General features: G+C 36.6%; 1 protein-coding gene across 1 annotated transcript in view; it reads left to right on the top strand.

The window, feature by feature from the left end:
• OTOGL (otogelin like) overlaps window positions 1–19,718 on the top strand; it is a 92,646-nt gene that overhangs the window by 21,541 nt on the left and 51,387 nt on the right. The window contains 9 exon segments of the mRNA XM_040544770.1: window positions 744–921; window positions 1,842–1,966; window positions 3,766–3,975; window positions 4,779–4,944; window positions 6,469–6,543; window positions 7,710–7,762; window positions 8,430–8,592; window positions 11,057–11,164; window positions 12,397–12,535. Coding sequence (XP_040400704.1) covers window positions 744–921; window positions 1,842–1,966; window positions 3,766–3,975; window positions 4,779–4,944; window positions 6,469–6,543; window positions 7,710–7,762; window positions 8,430–8,592; window positions 11,057–11,164; window positions 12,397–12,535 — 1,217 coding nt within the window.

The raw sequence follows: 19,718 nt of genomic DNA on the forward strand, positions 1-19,718 counted from the left end.
AAATGTTTTAGTGTCACATTCTTGATAATTGGCTGTATCTGTTAAGTCTTATCAGCTCACATAAGCATTTTATCTTCACTGTCTGTATGTCTCCGTGTGTAGAGGCTGCTGTGAAGACAGACCTGATTTAAGTCTGCAGCTGCAAGTAGCCAAACAATGTGTAACACATGAATGCTGTGACCGTGAAATTTCCATTTCCTCGCATTATGGATTTGCTAGGAAGGAGAGCTGGGAATTTGATAGGGCCTTAGTTCACATACAATCTAAGTATGTATGTGTATGTATGAGATATACTGATGTCATATCAATAGCAGTAAGAGAGAACCTTCTATCCGAAGATTGCAATGAACTTTACAGACATCTGTTAATTTATCTTACAACATCCCTGAAGGCTAAGGAACAAGTGGTTTCTTGTCTTGTCTTCTCATTACCAGAGGCATGCTGTTGCATTGCTTTTTGTAAAAAAAAAAAAAAAAAAAAAAAAAAAAGAAAAAAGTGCATGTGGTTTCTCTGGATAAGTCACAGGTACAGAAAGGTGAGATTTTTTACTGTTGACAGTAGTTGTAATACCTGATTTGTGTTGTTAATGAAAAAGATTTGTAGTCTTATAATTTTAGATAGAGAATGTGCAAGGTTATTTGTCTACAGGTGAGGTTGTACATAATCTATTTTATTTTAGGGATGAGTGTAGAATCTGGAAATGGATTTCAGTGACTGCTTTTATTTTATTTTGCTATTTGCAGGGGCTATTGAAATTCAGAATATATCTTCTTTGTTTGTTCAACTAAAAACTACGTTTGGTTTGAAGATACTGTTTGCTAAAGATGGAGAGAGAATCTATGTTCAAGTTGATGTCAGCTGGAAAAGAAGAACATTGGGACTATGTGGAACTTACAATGGGAATTTAAGAGATGATTTTCTGTAAGTTACATACAGTACATTCAGAATGTTTTTAAAAAGAAGTGAAAAGTTTTGTTCAATGTAATCAACTCATATTTTTATTTCATTAATTTTCTTGTAGTTTATTAAAATAACCAATACAAAATATCTTAATTAAAACTTAGGCACTTTTAAATATGAAACTCATTAGCTAAGTCATTCTAAGACATTTAACCAAGTCGTTATAGAAAGCTTGAAGATTGGTTATTGGATCAAAATATTGCTTGAATGCACTCTTTTCCCTCCTGCTGCTCCCTAAGCATCAGAACAAATATATGAGCACTGATAAAAGGAGTGGATGACAGTACTAGTAGAATCCTCACCTAATTAACACTTACTACTGTTTGATTTTGTTTTCCCCACATCAAGTTCTAATGGAAAAATGTATTCCTGAGCCACAGGAATAGTTTAATTAGAAGGGTACATTTTCCTTATTCTTTGACTTCATTTCAACCAGAGTTCTCCAAGCTATTATATCATGAAACTTTTCTAGCAATAATAAATTATTTTGAAATATGTAGTGAAAAACATAATCAAAATGCAAACAGCCCCCTCCTAGAATACTGAAATAAGCTAAAGGGTTGATTTTCTGACATTCCACTGAACGAAGGCCAAATTCTTCTCTCATTAATGCCTCCTTCAACTGATTTCAGAATAATTGCATTAAGTGTAAATGAGGGCAGACTTTGAGTGTTAAGAGTATTTTTGCATGAGCAAATATTGAGGAAAAAACTTCACATATCCTCTCTTCTTTTATACCTCACAGACAGAAATTCTTTTAACATGATGAATGTTCAATGTCAAGCATCTAAAGCTTTTTGATGTACTTTGTACACATGTCCTCACATGTGTAGTCTGTAAGGCCAGCAGGATGCTTGCAGTGTTGGTCTTTTCCTTTTCAGTTCTCCAGCAGGGATGATAGAAGGGACCCCGCAACTTCACGCCAATGCATGGAAGGTTTCTTCAGCTTGTTCTGTGCCTATCAACATTCCCGTAGTTGATCCCTGCAACATTAACCAGCAAAATGGTATGATTTCACATGGGAATCTGGAATTATTTGTATCTTATTTCTATGGGACATTTTTGTTTTCTCTGTGAATGAGTTTCACAGTTACTAGTCATTAATGAATATATACTTGTATATGAATATAAAACTTGTATAAAACTTAAGTTTTGAAAGCACACTCTTTATTTTCTTTTTCTGTTTTGATAAAGATGATTTCTTTCCACACATTTAGCAAGTAAACTAAAATAAGTAAGTTGATCATTTTATGCTGGGCATACTGGCCACAAGCCCTAAATTCTGCTGTCTAGAACATGTGCAGAATGTTAGGCAGAATGCTATCTGTAGTCTTGCAGGTTGTTTCAGTTAAGAAGGCTAAGTGGTATTTTTAATGTATGTTTCCTGATTGACAAAGAAAGTAATGGGACAGTGTCTTGTCTAACCAGTGTTCAGACCAAAAGTCCTGCCTCTGGCTTCTCCATGCTTTTCTAAGCCGTATTTAAAGGTTTCCTTATCCTCCATCTATGGTCTCTCACACAAACCAAGACAAACAATCTGAGATCTGCAGATTTGTTCAAATTCCTGACTGAAGACCTACTTTTGGCTCATTGACATGCCCACATTTTATGTTCAACTTTCACTGTCTCCTTTCCATGTTGCTGTTCTTTCCAATTAATGAAGACAATGGAGCAGAGAGCAGTTGCCAATTCTGACAGAATTTAGTTTAGTGTTTTTAATGTTTCAGAAGTAAGGATGTGGGATTTGGCCATATTTAGTGGGAGTGAGCCCAGAATAACCGTAAACCTTTAGGAATCTGGGGCATTATAAGACTGTTTATGCCTCCAGCATTGTCTGTCTTCTGAAGCAGTATATGTCAGCCAAGTTAGCTCTATATAAGATACTTTATGCCTTAACTTCAGTCCTGTGTTTCCTCAGTAGAGGTGGAGTTTGACATATATGTAAGCTGCTTACAGCAGGAAGGTGGACTAGATGACCTTCTGAGGTCTCTTCTAACCTATATTTTCCTGTGATTATGGAAAAAACATTCCTTGGCTACATGGTGCTGTTGCTTGCTGCCACCTGTGCTGAGCCAGCAGAAGAATCTTTTCAGGCCTGCCATGATCTGTTTGTTTACTTATTTTTTCAGGCTATTTTTCAGTCAAGTCACATACACTCACTCCTTGAATCTTGTTTACGGATGGACTCCAGAAACCCTTGTGTCAGTGTGTAATATAGGAATGAACAGAGAGGAGGAAGGTTAGGGACACTCTTTTAGCAGCAAAACGGGTTTAAATATGATCCACGCTATGGTGTTCCTGAGATATTCCACCATTGTAATGATAGTATGTTCCAGTGGCAGGAGTAGGGTCTGTTGGTACTAGAAAGTATATGGCTAGCTTGGGGCTTGTATGCTTCTGAGCTCCGTTTTGTAATGCTTGCTGAGTTGACATGCCAAGAACAATATGGATGTTACCAATTTCAAAGCTAAATGAAACATCAAGTAGGAAAAAACATTCCAAGCTTTGGAGGACTTTGTCAACTCTCTTGAAATATATTATTTTGCCATTTACATTTCCTGCATTGTTACAGGAAGAAAGAAGTTTTTTTTTTTTTTTTTTAAATATTGTTTTAAGTGGAGTTTGTTGTTGAGTGGGCTGCTAAAAATAACAATCTTAAACCATAGAACTTTTCAGAAACACATTGTATAGAAGATTTTGTTGCACAACTGGCTGATTATGTTTGGTGTTAATATTCTGTGCTATTAATTTGATTAATTGTTATATTAACATGGATCTGGCTAAAACAACGTCACATTATTTTAGTTGGTTATGCTTCTCACTGTGATATCATCAATCAAGAAGTTTTTGCTCCCTGCCATGCCTACATCAGTCCAGCATTATACTACCAACTATGCCGCTTTGACGCCTGCAAATGCGGAAGCAGCTGTTTGTGTAATGCTCTTGCACACTACGCTTATGTCTGTGGAAAGCACGGCATTGCCGTGGACTTCAGATCTCATATTTCTTACTGTGGTGAGTAATATTTGCAAAGTAGAGACTCTTTTCAAATGTGTTAAATTTTAGAAATGTCACTGGCTTCACAAAATACAACGATTGATGATTTTTTGGTGGAAGCTAGAATTGTGCCAAGGGCTAAAGTCTTGCTCTGCGGGAGAATGCTGATAGCCTTATGTTAGGCATTTGAGTAAGGGACCCTGAGCTGGCTCACAGAGGTGTCTGTCCCTTTCTGCTGGCTACAGAGAGAACTTAAATTTTTAACTTTGAACCTGTAAGCCATGTGGAAGCCCACATTAGGCTACAGCCAGTCGCGAACAGTGTCAGGAAGCAGCAGAAGAAGGGCTGTTCCCTAAGGGAAGATGAGACAGGGTGGTGGGAACTGCCTGGGGGTGGGCATGGATTTTCCAAATGGGATACAGCATATTTGTGGCAGAACAGGGATTTGAAAGAGGAAATTTCTAAATCATAGAGTAATGCCTTAGTTTTAACTGGACCATTGTTCCTCTCCTGAGTTACTGGATGAATGGAGCCACACACCACTCACACATACACACACACAGAAATAGAAAATAGACTTACTTCCAGCCAAGGATTTTTCTAACATAAGGCCATCCTGAATATTTCTAACTTTAGAAATCAATTAAATAGTTTATTTTTCTCATGCATTTTAACTCACCCCAGAACAGCAAAAGACCATTTTGCATTGCCATTTTGGTCTCCCATGATATACTGTATTTTTTTTTTTTTTTTCCACATTTTAAGAGTATGCTGTTTTCCTTCTCTCTCTCTCTCTCTCTCTCTCTCTCTCTCTCCCCCAGCTGTGATGTGTCACAGTGGTATGCTTTATCATCAGTGCTCTTCTTTTTGTAAACACTCCTGTGCTTCACTTTCTATGGCAAATATCTGTGGTGATGACTGTGCAGAAGGATGCAATTGTCCTGATGGGAAATACTTTGAAGAGTCGGTCAACTTTTGTGTATCAATGTAAGTCGTACTAAAATAGAATATATGCGTAGGCACATTTTTCTCTTTCTAGCAAGACTGAAAATAGTTTTTCTGCTGTTTCCCTCAATGTGTAGACTGCCTAAGAAACAGGATAGCAAGCAATACGTGAATATTTTTTTACTAGGACCTGTAGTGACAGGACAAGGGGCAACTTAAGGAGGGAAGATTTAGATTGGATATAAGGAAAAAAATCACAATGAGGGTGCTAAGACACAGGAACAGGTTGCCGAGAGGGGTTGTGGATGCCCTATTATTGCAAGTGTTTGAAGTTGGGTTGGATGGGGCTTTGCATAACCTGATCTGGTGGAAGATGTCCCTGCCTGTAGCAGGAGGCTTGGACTAGGTGATCTTTAACCATTCAATACTTCTGGTTCTAAGATTTCATACACTGCTATGTACTAATCAATAGTGGGGCCTCATACACTATATATACCCTATTGTCTGTAAAGCCATCTATTGAACATCACAGAAAATATGTCATACTGCTTTAAAGAAGGGTGATGAAACTTTTTTTTTAATTCTTGGGAAAGGATTTTCACATGAAAAGCTTGTTTTTAACACTTAAGAAAAAATTGGAAGGGATGCACATAGTAGCAATCCATAAAGTCATAGATAGTACGGAGAAAGTGGCTAGGAGTATTTTTACTTTCTCACGATGCAAGAATTTCCAGTTAAATGGAAGGAAATAGTCAATGAAAGGATATAGTTTCTGTAATTGTGTACCTAAAGCTTGCAGCTTACAACTGTGGGTAGTTACTGAGTTCAGGTACTGAGTAAAAACTAGAATGAATATTTATACAAATTTCAAGATTATTCAGAGATATTGCTGTTCATTGTGACATATATTTTGGAAAGATCCCTAAAGTTCATACTGTTGGGATGAAGACTGCTTCAAATGACTGAAGAGTGTGAGGTAGCCAGGTGTTGCTATATTATTGGATGGCTTCTAGGGAATTCTATTACTACTTCTGTCTCATCTGGCTGTTATCAAGGACAGGGTTAATGGATTTTGCTATGACAATTCCCCTCTCCCATGATTTTTAAACTACTTTGAACAAGAACTACATGTTGCCATACTACTCCCATAACTAGGGAGGAACGTTTCTTTCTATAAGACTGTAATGTACAGAAATAGCAAATAAATAATATGGAGATTGAGGAAAGGTCTGGCTTTTTTGAAGATGGTGGGGGTATTGCCATTAACTTCAATACAGCTAGAGTGTTATCCTTTAATTTTAGAAGTATATTGTAAATATAAATTAAAAGTATGGAATGGAATGGAATAGGATAGAATAGAATGGAATAGGATAGAATAGAATGGAATAGGATAGGATAGAATAGAATAGGATAGAATAGAATAGAATAGAATAGTTCAGATGAAAGGACCTTCAGAGATTGAATTAGTGAATTACAAGGCCTTCTTATCATAATAGCTTGATAATTGCCCTTAAATCCCATTTCTTTTTGCTTTTGTATCTCTATGTATAAATATTCTTTTAACAGATCTGCCTGTCATTGTCATTACAAGGGCAAAGCCCTACAGCCTGGAGAAATCTTCCCCACACCAACAGGCTCCTGGTAGGTTTCAGTGCCAAGGGTTTTATCTTTTGTGTATTACAGCTCAGATGCTACTCAAGAGTCCTGAGATTTGTTTGTTTGTTTGTTTTTTCTTCACATAGAATGAAAGTCTCTTGTATCAAGATTTTATTTCTTTTACACACTTAGTGATAGGTAGCTTAATATAAATTATATTGTATACTCAGTTGTTTTAAGAAGAGGATACCATAAAGATTCTGTAAGCCAGGGACTAAAGGGACTTTAAATATCTCAAAATATACGCATCAAGACTGCAGTGCTGTTCTTAGACTTGGGGCATTATGATAGCAAAGTGAGGCTGGTTTCCAAAGAATAAACAATGTGATTCTATCTTGGGAAGTCTTTCAAACAAAGGCCTGTAGGGAGCTATATTTGTGTCATTTTGTATTATGAATTTGTGATGGAATCCTGACCTCACTGAAACAAGTGAGGAAACCTCCCAGGTTTCCTGGTCAAACTTATTCATTTTACAAGGAATTCTCTCAACCTGCTAATTTAAAAACATGTCTGGGACCTGAGTGTCAAGACTGGCTCTTGGTGAGGTCTCATATTTTGCAGTTGTTATAATTGAAGCTTTGTAATCATACAGTTGAAGAGGTGAGAGTGGGGGTTTCACTTTCTGTGATTCCTATGCTCTGTTTTTTACATTTTATTTAATGAGGGGAAACAAAAAAAAAAAAGTGGACTAGGTCTATTGTCTAATGTGTTTTTCTGCTATTCTGCATTTTACCAGCAAAAGAATAAAGCTGTGTACCCTACCTTCTCTGCAACAAGCAATTTTGCGTGCTGTAGCCTTCTGTATTCATGAGGGCAGATAAGGTTTTGTGTTACACTGCCAGCATCCTGAACCACCTGGTCCTATGTTCCCAGAGAGACTTAAGTACCCACTTTATTTTTTATTTTGGTGAAACTTAGACAATTAAATAGTACCTAAGCACCTTTGAGAATGTGGGCCTTCATTACACATCAGTGTTTAGAAGAGCCAAGAAAATGTTGGTCAGAACTTGCACTTTCAGATTTTAATCATTGTTCTCCCCCTGATTTCTGTTGTTTAAGTTGGGTGTAAATTGTATTTATTTATTTTTAAACATGGTGGCTATGTACATTTTCCCATAGAATAAAGATGGGTTTGCTTTTCTTTTAATCAGCCAGTGTTTGAATGGAACAGTGAAATGTATGGAAGCTACTACAGACAATACAGGTAAATCGTCTTGTCCATTCTTACAGTTGCACACAAAAAGTTTTTGATACTGAATAATCATTTTTTCCCCTCATGTCTATAATAATTTTGATATACTTAATATCATGACATATTTAAAATAGGAGATTAGTAGCACAAGTTGCCTTTTTTTTTTTGCCTGTATAGTAAAAATTGTACTTCTTGTCACTTGGGATTTTTTTGGTTTTGAATGTGAGGTGTAGGTCAGGATGTTTGGGAATACCTAAATTAAGGCTTGGTATCCATGTTTAGTAAGCTTTAGGACCTTGATTTCTAGCAAGTAAATTTTAAATAAATTTCTAGTGGATTCAGAAAGGATTTCAGTACATTGAAAACTGCCACTTCTAAAGAGCCTGTCCACCCTGAAGCATAATGACTTGACCTTTAAGAATGGACTGTGTATTAGATCCAGGGTGCATAGATACAGATGCTTAACATTAAATGTTTTTATTGTTTTACATTAAAACATACATCATTATATATCTCTGTAATAAAGATGAAGCTATAGACTTTTACTCAGAATGTATTCTTATACATACTATGTCGTGTGCTGTGTATTAAAATAAATAGATTTTGAACTAAAACATGTAGAAAATAGTCAGTGTAAGGGAGCAGCTGATCTCATTTAACCTGTATCTTATGGTTGAAGTTCACACATGCCCAGAAGGGAAAATCTACTATGACTGCAGATCTCCTGCACCTGGATTACCAGCAGCAGGTGTGAATTGTGGGATCTCCTGTGCAAACCTTGCCATGAACTTCTCCTGTGTCCCCTCACCACCCTGTGCCAGTGGCTGTATTTGCCCCTCTGGGTAAGCTTCGGCAGAATGATATGTAGCACAAGTTATGTGCATATTTTTTACAGTTTGACTCTGTGTATTCTTCCTCTTTTTAAATTCCACTGGCATCACGCCTCTAATTTTGAAACTTTATCAATTGCTCTACCTATTTTTGAAAATATAGAGTCACACTTAAAAGTCCATCTCTTTTGTCTCTGACAGTCCTTTTCTCCTTCCTGCTGGCATGAGGATCCATGCTTTCATGGAGTCCCATGGTTTTTCCATCCTGATGCCATGATTCCAGTATCATGAGATACCCAGCTTACTCAAACAATCTGATTAACTGGTATTTGGGACTGTCTGGACAGGGGATGACTCCCAACATTTGCTCAGTACAGGTTATTATGAGTGTAGAAGCAAACATGACATAAATCATAGAGTAAACCATCTGTGTTCCTGCCTACTACACAAGTAATTGTCTCACCCAGACTTCTAGTCAGGGTTATGGTATTGATGGGGGTAGGGAGGGAGGGAGGGGGTATAGGCTGGATCCTGCACACTTCCTCTTCATTCATTCTCTGCTCTTCTGAACTCAGCCAAGGTTTTTGTTCTCTCCACTCACATATTTTTATTTGCTGCCCAGAAACAGTCTGCTGAGCTCTGTAGGGGTCAAATCAAAGTATGAAAGCTAAAAACACTTGTTGTGAAGTCTCTGTCAGGATCTACTACCACTCCCTCCTTCCCCTGCCCGTCCCCCCTCCAATACCTCCTGTGTGCACTTTCAGATTTGAAGAGTCAAATATGCTGTGCAAATTGCTGCAGTTTGACCTCAAGTGGATTGCTCACTTTTTTTTTTTTTAAATCAACATTTGATTTTATTTCCCTGAATAGTAGTCAATGGTCCCCTGACAGTATACTGGTTGTGCACAGATCACAGTGTAATGAGACTGCTAGAATTGCCCTTCCAAAAACTTGTAATGTTCCCAGATGACTAAGCACTACTGTGAATGGTAGTGAAGCCCATTCCTTTGGAAACACATGGCAGGACAAACTGTTATGCAAAAAATGGTCCTCTTAAAAAAAAAAAAAAAAAAAAAAAAACTTTAAAATTTTCTATTCTTAAAGCTCTTACACAACTTGTTTTTCTTTTAGCTAGTAATTAAAGAGGTGGCAAAGAATAAGAAATGCTGAAGCTCTCTGGAATGTTCTATAAAACCTGAATAGCACAGCCCAAAATTTCATGAGGAAGTGATCTGAGAATGCCAGTAATTTCATCATCCAAAGCTGTCCTTAAACTTATCCTAACACTGAGATACAGATAAAAGGGTATTGTTGAATCACAGAAGCAGAGAAGAGTAGGCTGAAAAAGACCTCATGGGGCCACCTAAGTCATTCTCCTGCCTTCAGGTAGTGTCAGCAGTACCTGTATTATTCTTGGCAGATTTTAAACTCACTTCCATTCATGGAGACTCTAAATGACCTTCCTAAGGCATCCATTCTAGTGCTTTCCCATTTTAATCATATTTCTGAATATTTAACTTGACTCTACTTGAAACTAATTAATCCTTAGCAAACCATTAATTATGAGGAGAAGAAAACTCTAATCTGTGTATTCCTTTTAATTTCAGCTTTAGCTTCAAGTGAAGCAATCTACAGATCATACTTTGAGGAAAAAACCCTCTGCTTGTACTCTCAACAGTTGCAGTGGCAACTGCAAAAAGTGCTCCCCTCCAGAGCAACACCAGCAGTGTATCATTTTTAAAATGTTAATGCTGCCAAATAGTGGGAAAGCAGGAGACAGCAAAAACTAGTTAGCCACATCTCTAGGTCACTTGTTCATGATCTGATTGGACTTGCAACTTTATGCATTAAATGCCAGCATATTGGTCTAACCTCGCTAGTTGTTTCCATTTCCCTGGTGTAGGCAGGTAACCTCCAGCACTGCTCCTTGTAAACAGTGTTTCTTTCATTCTGCCAACTCTGCAACAGCTGCCATAGCCTGACTCACTCCCTTGTGCTCAGAACAGGGTGACTGCTGCTCTGGACAGAGGTGAGGCATGCCAGTCCGGCTGTTTCTCTGGTACATGAGGACAAAGGAGCAGCAGAGAGGGAAGGGCAGCCCAGCTGTGGCCTCAGCAGCATGCATAACACAAGGATGTTGTGTAGTTAGGTGGGACACTGCCCTTGAAGGATACTTGGTTTTGCAGTTGCATTTTGCAGGGAGGAGTACCTACACTACCTGTGCTCTTGCAGAGAAACTGCTGCCTCACACCAACATCCCGTCTTTGAGGTAGCAGGAGGAGCCATAACTGTGAGCTTTGTGAGGTCTTCAGCTGTGCATAGAGGACACCTTTTGATCTGGGCAGCTTTTGCTGCTGAAACAATTGTCCCTGGCTGGATGCAAGGCCAGTTGCCCTTGATGTGATTTGGGCATTTATCTATGTTGATATACTTATGAATTTACTTTTTTCATCTTAATAATTCTTTTATTTCAAAGGATGGCTGAACACAGAGGGAAATGTTATATTCCTGACAGTTGTCCATGCACCTGGAAAGACAGGGAATTTTTGTCAGGAGAAGTGATAGCTACGCCTTGTTACACTTGGTGAGTGGCATGCATTTTGCGTACTTCCAAATCATGCCAGTCTAGTCACAGAGTGAAACTGGCATAGAAAATGTGTTGAGTACATTGAAAATCAAAAATGTATATGCTTGTTTATAAACAGTTGCAAGAAATATCTGTTATTAAGCTCAATAATAGTCTTGGAAGAATAGATAGGCTTGGGTGAGTACTTCTTCAGGTATACAAAGGAAGCAGTGGATATTGAAATTAAAAAGCCGTCAAGAACAAATGTTTGTTTACACACATATCAGGTAATCTCTGAGAGAAAAGACATTTGGTGTTTTGGGAATAGATTAACAGGAAAGAGAACCAGAGAGAAAAAAAGGAAAATTAAATGTCTCACAGTGGTAAATAGGCTGCGCCTTGGAAATGGGACTGTTTGCAGTGTGAGTTTACCATTCAGCATGAGGGACTGTAAAGGAAGTAAATGGGCAATAAAAATAGAAAGGAAATTAAAAAAAGAAAAAAAAGCATTAATACTGGAGAATGGGATAATACCAGCATCTTTTCTGAAAAATCTGACTCACATTGACACAAAACAATTTTTCATCCATTATAATTCGCTAGCCAAAATATCTGTCTTCACTTTAATATACATTGAATTATCAAAATATTAAAAGTTTGGTCTAGCAGTTTTTAATTAGCTGAAGACATTATTGACAAATTGATTGAGCTTATAAACTTAGACATGCACAACCAGAAGCTCTCATAATTTTTGGAACTGCTACTTTTGAACATATTCAAGCATGTCTCTGAATATAGCTGGCAGGTAAAGTAATCCCTCAAAGTATGAGCATTTATTTCTTAAACTCATTCCATACTTGTATGATACCCTGAAATCTTACAGGCAGCAACTGAAGGTCCTTTGCACTGAATATGTGCTGTTTACGTCTTAGAAAATGTAACAAAATTTCTTAAGAAAAAATATAATATTGATGTTTTATGAATGAGCATGTTATGATTGAGTGTTTTAGCTCTACTGGAGGCAGTGATGGAAAATATTTGCATAAGTCATAACATTTTTAAGATTTTGTATTAATTTCTTATGGAACCTTGTTGTATCTGTGTGCTGATGGCCAAATACTCAACACTTTTCTTCCACTGTGTCACCAAGAATTTCAAAAGCAATCCACAGAATATTTCTGTGTTTCAAGGTCTGAAAAATAGAAAAGAAAATGCTATGAGAAGATACTGATTGTTACTCTTCCTTACAGTGTTTGTCGGAGAGGGATATTCAATTGTACTAGTTACCCCTGTCCAGCTGTATGCACTATTTATGGAGATCGACATTATTACACCTTTGACGGACTGGAGTATGATTATGTCAGTGACTGCCAAGCTTACTTGCTAAAGGTAGGAAGATTGTTCATATATTTTCATATGTCCAGCTGAAAGTTTCCATGAAAAAGCAAATATTTGGAACATCAGGAGATGATATAGAGAAACAAACATCAAGAAAACAGGTGTAAAACAGATGTGTTTAAAGGAAGATTCCATAAATGACATTTTGTGCTAATTCATTTGAAAATGGTACATGGGTGTGTAGCTATGTGGTCTAGAGAAGAACAGAAATCAATGTTTTCTATTCCACCTTATCCATGTTTTCATCACAATGAGGGAAGAATAATGTTATAGAAACTGGTCTACAGCTAGGTACAATCTTTAGATTTATTTAAAAATTATCTGTAAACTCTGCTTGGCAGAGGGTTAATGAGGACCTCAGAGGCTGCTTGGAATCTCTCATATGTGCTCTGCATTAGGTCTGGAGTTTATGTAATAATATCAAGCATGATGATTTCATAATTGAATAATGAAATACTTCATTGAGATTGTCTGGCAACTACATGCTAATGTTCTTCATAGCACATATTTACAGTACATTGCTAGCCTTTTTTGTTTAAAAATACCATTACTGACATTTAGAAATATATTCTATTTCTCACAACACTATTGTTTATTATTGTTGCTATTATTAAGGCTAAGAGTCTGTCTTCTGAGTTACAGTAATGTGTTTAGAAGAATATTCATTTTCTGTCAACCCTAAATGTCGAACTTTAAGAAAAAGAATGGTTTCTCAACAAGGACTGCTGAAAATAGTTTATTTCATGTACACTTCGGTAGGGTATTCACAGCTGCAAAATAAATATGGTCACAGATTTTTTCTATAAGAATACCTCATTACAAACTCCTGCCATGTATCATATTGTCTCAAAACAGAGCTCTTACTCTTAGAGGAACATGAATATTTGCACAAACCTTCCTGCTTTAAGATGCAAGAAGTGGGGATTACTTTAACTGTGAAATAATCTTGCCCATATGACAAGGCAAAAAAGTGGGTTGCTGTTTCTTATTTGTATGCTATCCAGCTAGAGAGATGTATAAGACAAATCTTGGCTGCTTTTTCAAATTTTCATATGATACTTGAATGTTTTGCTTTTACAATCAAATGTCACCTGACACTCTACTACATATGAAAACACCTATTTGGAAACAAACCATGGGGAGCATTTGGAGACCAAGAACAGAATTGGCAGTCACATCATTAAGGCACATGGCACACTGCCAACAGTCCTTTCAGCAGGTGAACATGGTAACTGGAGTGACTAAATTACTGCTTATGTGTAGATCTGTTTTTCAGACTTTTCAGATCCCACCTCCTCCCAACTTAGCTAATGTGAGAAAATATGGCCTAATTTGTTCATGATCTTTCATTTCTCTTTAGTATATGGAAAACTTGATCTATATTGAAGGAATGTTTTTTACAAATCAGGCACTAAATAATTGTGTCTAGAATAGGTGATATATCTGTGGGCTCCTTTTTAAATGTGAAAAGTTTGGAGAAGTTTTAGGGGAAAAAAAAGAAACAAAAGATGGGATCATATGGCAGATACACAAGAGCTTTGAAGGAACTAAAATATAGAATTGATGAACTATGTGATCTGTAATCCTGGAATCAGAGGAATGGAAGATTGTAGTATAACTAAATATTTTAAGAGGACTCCTCAGCTGAATTTGGCAGGAACAGACTAATACATCTGATTTCCATATGAAGGAAATTAATTGAAATCATAATAAAGAGAAATGACATGATATTGGGGAAGAATTGAACTCTTTTCTGTAAAAGAACGTCACACATGATGAATCTTCTGACTTACTCGGTGAAGACAAACATATGGATAAGAATGATCAGGTCAATATGTGTGTATTTTAGACATAAAGACATTTTGGAGACAGATTTCAACAAATAATTTTTAGAGACTAGTTGAGAGTGAAGATACAAACATAACAAACATAACTTAAAAGTTAGAATTTAAAGGATTGGAATAAATGGCCTTTTTTTTTCTTTTTTTTTTTTTTTTTTTTGAATGGGGAGAACTTGGTGATATCCCATGGAGATCTATGCTGAAACCTCTGTTTAGCATTTTCAGTAACAATTTTGAAACGGTTTTGTTGGGACTGAGCAGACAGAATGCTGATCATATAGAAACAGTCTGAGCAGCTGAAACAGAAATGGACCACCAAAAAGTTCAGCATATCTTACAGCAGAAAACACTACAAGATAAAATGGAAAATAAAATTCTACAATGAAAAATACAGATCAGTGCACACTTAGAAAAAATAACTGTGACTGTGCTACCATGAAGATAGGCTCTAAATTGCCTATTAATATGCAGGAATTAAATTTTATGTGGCAAAAGTACAAGAAACAGTTGTAATAGGTGTCTTACTAGCAGCAACCTGAGTGATAATCCAAGGTATCATCCATTCTCCAATTTCATATATGCTTTTATTTCCATGTACACAGTTCCACTGCAACTGTACTGCATACATGTGAGCAGTCGTACCATGCAGTGATGTGGTTAAACTACACTATATGTGCAGACTTGTTTTCATGAGGAGGCTGCTCTTTCAAAACAGGCTTTGTTGTTCCTAGATCAGAGGATTCCATGGCTGTATTTTCATCACTGCCCTACTCTATATAGATGTGGCCATGTGCAGCATTGTTTTTTTTAAATAATAGTCTCACATTAATATAATGAGTCCCCTTGATCATCTGTTTGTACAGAATGTGTGCTAGAGAGCCCTGTCTCTTATAGTCTGTTCTCCAGATAAAAAAGGCAGATGAAAGGTGGGAAAGTAGATGTTGTTGCCAAAGTTTAAATGCCTCACCTAACATCCCGGCAGGCAGAGCTGTCTCCTAAACCATACTACCTGTCCCATAAACCTGTATTTTTCAACTTAAAAATAAATTGATGTATATGCTGTGTTCTTCAGGTTCCCCACCTGCACACCTGCAAGGTATTACAGAGAATCATAGATTTGATAGTTACTAGTGAAAAATTAATTGGTTTACTGGTAGTTTGGAGTGCTGTTACATGGTCGATTTTTAGGAATAACGTGTAAAAGGCTCACCAAACACCTGAAATTGGAATAGTTGATGTGGTCCTAATATTTTATATATATACAACACTGTAATAATTTTGTCCTTTTATTAATCTTTTTCCTGTGAGAACTGGACCATTTAATCTCTGCTATCTTAAATACTTTAAACAAGAGTACCATAGCAGTGCAATAAGGGAAACCATAACTACAATTAATTTGTCAGCATACTAATTCTTCCCTGAGACAGAACCGGGTCTAAGAATTATCATCTGGATCCCATGTCCCCAGTTTCAGTTCCCACATGCTTTACAAACATACAGCAATTGATTTGGCTGTTAGCCTCTATGAATCTGATATATTTGAACAATTCTTTAATTTGACACTGTATTGCACTCTACTGAACAAAGAAGTCGTCCTTACTTTTTAATAAGGAACTCCTGTGCTCTGATGGGGGGAAAATCAAGTATTATCTTTCAGCCAATTATGAAACTTTAAACTTTGTTTTCAACAGGAGTATCATCTGTCAGATCTTTTTGTTTAAGGTGGCAGTAGGTGAATGAAAAAGCCCTTTATGATTAGTTCAACAGATATATACATCAGTCAGACATGACCAAAGAATTTAATGCAATCAAGAAATTAGGCCACTAATGTTTCATGACATGATAACAAGGAATTAGGAGTTACCTTGCACACTGAGGAGTAAAGTTTCTGTATGAATAAATGACATTCACAGAGAAGATATCAATATTTTCGCTCCTAACATTTTAAAACCTGACTCAGTAATTTCAAAGGAAAAAGAAAACCATAGGAGACCAATGAATTTCTCTTTTATCAGTATGGATCATGTAAATACTTCATTGATTTAATTATGCCAACCAATTTCCTAACTAAAAAGATGTAAATACCTAGCTTTATTACATTTTCCTGCTTATCTTCTGTCTTTGGTGATGCTACGTTCTTTCCCTAACAAATGATCTTATTTTCTAGCAAACTTTTACTGAGCATTATTGTGCTTGCTGTCTATTTCTTCCACTTGTGTGTTTTATAGAGTTTCTGCTTTTACAGTAATATTGCGGTCTTTCTATTATACACATTGGTCTTTTTCTAGCTTTTTGTTGGTTTCCAGTCCTGCAGTTCAGTATATTATTTATTGAGATTTGTAGGGTCAGAATGTTTGCACTTTGGAGCCCCTCAGACTTGTTTTCTTCTGAGAAGCAGATTTATATTTTCTCTGATTTGGTGAAATGTCCAAGGGGGAGTTTAGAGGGACTGTGGGTTTGGCCATGTTAAAGTCACTTTCTAAATCTTTTTGATGCAACCATGAAGGCACTTTTAAAGACAAAGGTTGCCACTGGTTTTAATGTGTTGGAGGATTATGAAAACAACAACCAGACATTCGATCAAATAATTGGAATGTAATGCCAATTAGAAGGTTCAAGAGTCACCACATGGGAGCCCATTTGTTGAGAAAGAAGTTCGTTTAACAAAACATACATGATCGGCTAAACCAGTATCCCAGTTTTCCAAATGACTAGCCTGTGTCCCTTGCGTTAGATAGTGGGTCTGCCCTCAGGAATACAGTAAGGAAGCTCTTTGTATATATCCCTTCTTTTATAACTTGAGACAATTTTGAAGTTCCTAGATTATGCTCTCTTTATTAGAAGGCTTAATACAAAGGTTGTTTGATGCAGTGATAATCTTTTACCTGTTACTTGCTGATATATTAACGTGGTTACTAAATTTATTAAATGATGACTGTATAAACTGCAGCAACCACACACAAAGCAACCACTCTTCAATTATTTATTTGTCACATCTGAGGAGGCAGAAGTAGCCTTTATCCCACTTCCCCTTATTGAATATTTATATATATTTTTTTTTTGTGTGTGGCTTTTTTCAACATCATTTGTGTCAGACAGTCTGTGGATCCATTAAATTAGCAAACCTATAGAATGAAGTAGCATCTTCATGATCTCTCTCATAGCCTGCTGGTAAAATTAATACATTCTGCTTGCTGTTGATCACCCTATGGAGCATTACAGTTGCAGATTCACAGTTAACCAACATTGTCAAATGAACTGTTCATAGTTAAGAAAATTCTTTCTTTTAACAGGCTGAAGATTTTAAAGGGAAAGTAAACAATATGAATTTAATATCATAGGTGTTTTAAATTGGAAACCTGACTCTAAAAGTTCTTTTATTCAGGGAATAAAATTGTAACATGGGGTTATAATCAGAATGTCTTTATTGTTTTAATTAACCTATCTAATCCTCAAAGCCACTTTCCATCAAAGGCTTTCATGAGTAAGAGATATGCCAAAATATATCCACTTAAACCACTTGTCAAGTAAGTTATATCAACAGTAACTGTGTAGAAATAACAATGTGTTCTTGACAGTTTCTGTGCAAATTAGTGTCCCAAAAAGGACATTACTATTCAGGGAAAATATTATTTACTGTGAGCTGTTTGCCTTGCTCTAGTTGCAAAGAACACCAACAGTTTGCTTTTCATCAGTCCTATTATTTTAGAGGAAACCATTCTGGATGCACACTTTTTTCTGGGTCTATGGAAATCCTGCAAAAGACAATAGCCAGGTCCCCGTGGGAGACATCCCTTTCCATCCTAGTCTTCAGCTGGGCAGCACAGAGCTCAGATAATGTTGGCTTGTCCGTATTTTTCCATTTGTTCTAGCCCTTCTGTGAGCAGAAGATTTGATTACAGTTGGCAACGGATTTATACTCTGGTTCCATTTTCTCCAGATCAATGATTTCAGACTCAATTACCTCTACATGCCTTTCTGTCTCCAACACCTGATTCTTCAGACCATTAAATTATGCAGTGAATGAATCACTTTTATTCTCCAACAAAGGAAAGATTTCTTTCAATTTGTGCAGATTAGCATGGAAGGTTTCCAGGAAAGGCTTGGGGAAAAGTTTCTTGCCATGATGCTGGCAATTTGGAGGAGCATGGTATGACTCCTAAGTTAGATCCTCTTTCTGAGGGCCTTGCCATGTAGTAACCACCCAGCTTGAAGAAAGTGACCTTTTCACCTTGGATTTCTGTTTATGTTCAGCATCCATCAGCTCTTTGGTCATACCAACTCTAAAATGTTATCATCTGATAGCTGCCCAAAAGTCAGATCACCATAAGAATGGCTGCCTCAGTTGAGTCACCTCTGGTGAGTAAAGCTTTGTGGACTGTTGATGTCCACATTCTATTGATAGAGCAGTAAAAGGTGAAGAAAAAATAGTATCACGTGCTGCTGTTTCAGGAAGCTCTATGGTACGTTGTCAGCAGTGAAATGGAAGCCTATTGCCATCTTTGAAGTGGGAGGTGCTCAGGCTTGTCACCCATAGGTGCTGCTTAGCATTTTATGGCCTCTGATGCTAGCTGTTGTCAATAAGAGATGTGAATTAAATTTACTTTGGTTTAGTTCAGGATATGAATATTTTTGTTTTTGAATGTATGGAAACAAGACTTAAGCCTAGAGCAGTGTAAATAAGCACATTTAACATTTATTATATTAAAAACAAGCAATAAAAGTTTTCCTGCAAGTTCCAGTTTTGTAGTTCCTGCCATAATTTGCTAGAGATCAGAAAAGGCAAATTTGTCACCACTATGTCCTGTCCTTTTCTGTTTTCTGTTCTATTACGTTTTATCATTGCAAATGAATAGTGATAAAATATTTACATTTATTGTGCACTTATTAATAAAACAATCCCAATACAATACAAATAAGTTTCATATAAATAGTTATGTAGCTATGTAAAAATAACATCACCAACTGTGCTGCTGGATTATATATCAGAACAGCTTGCGCTGCAGACTGTGTCACTTGAAAACAAATATTTGAATGTTCCCGAATCCTTAATCTTCAGAATATCTAATTTTTAATTAGAAAAGGATTGCAGTAATGTGACCTGAGCAAAAGCCAAGTCTGCCGGTATAAACATGCAAAGCTAACTAAGTGGAACAAAAGAAAATCTGTTTTAAAGGATCTTTTCTCAAACCTCTTTAGTGTATTTCTCTTAAAATATTAAAAAGAAAAACCAAACCCATTCCAGCTATCTCTATTTGATTTCATCAAATTTCTAAAAACTCAGAAATGCTGACTTAGAAAAAAAGGTTATGAAGTATGTCAAGTAAAATTTT

This window comes from Cygnus olor, chromosome 1 (assembly GCF_009769625.2).
Source record: "Cygnus olor isolate bCygOlo1 chromosome 1, bCygOlo1.pri.v2, whole genome shotgun sequence".
Taxonomy (NCBI): domain Eukaryota; kingdom Metazoa; phylum Chordata; class Aves; order Anseriformes; family Anatidae; genus Cygnus; species Cygnus olor.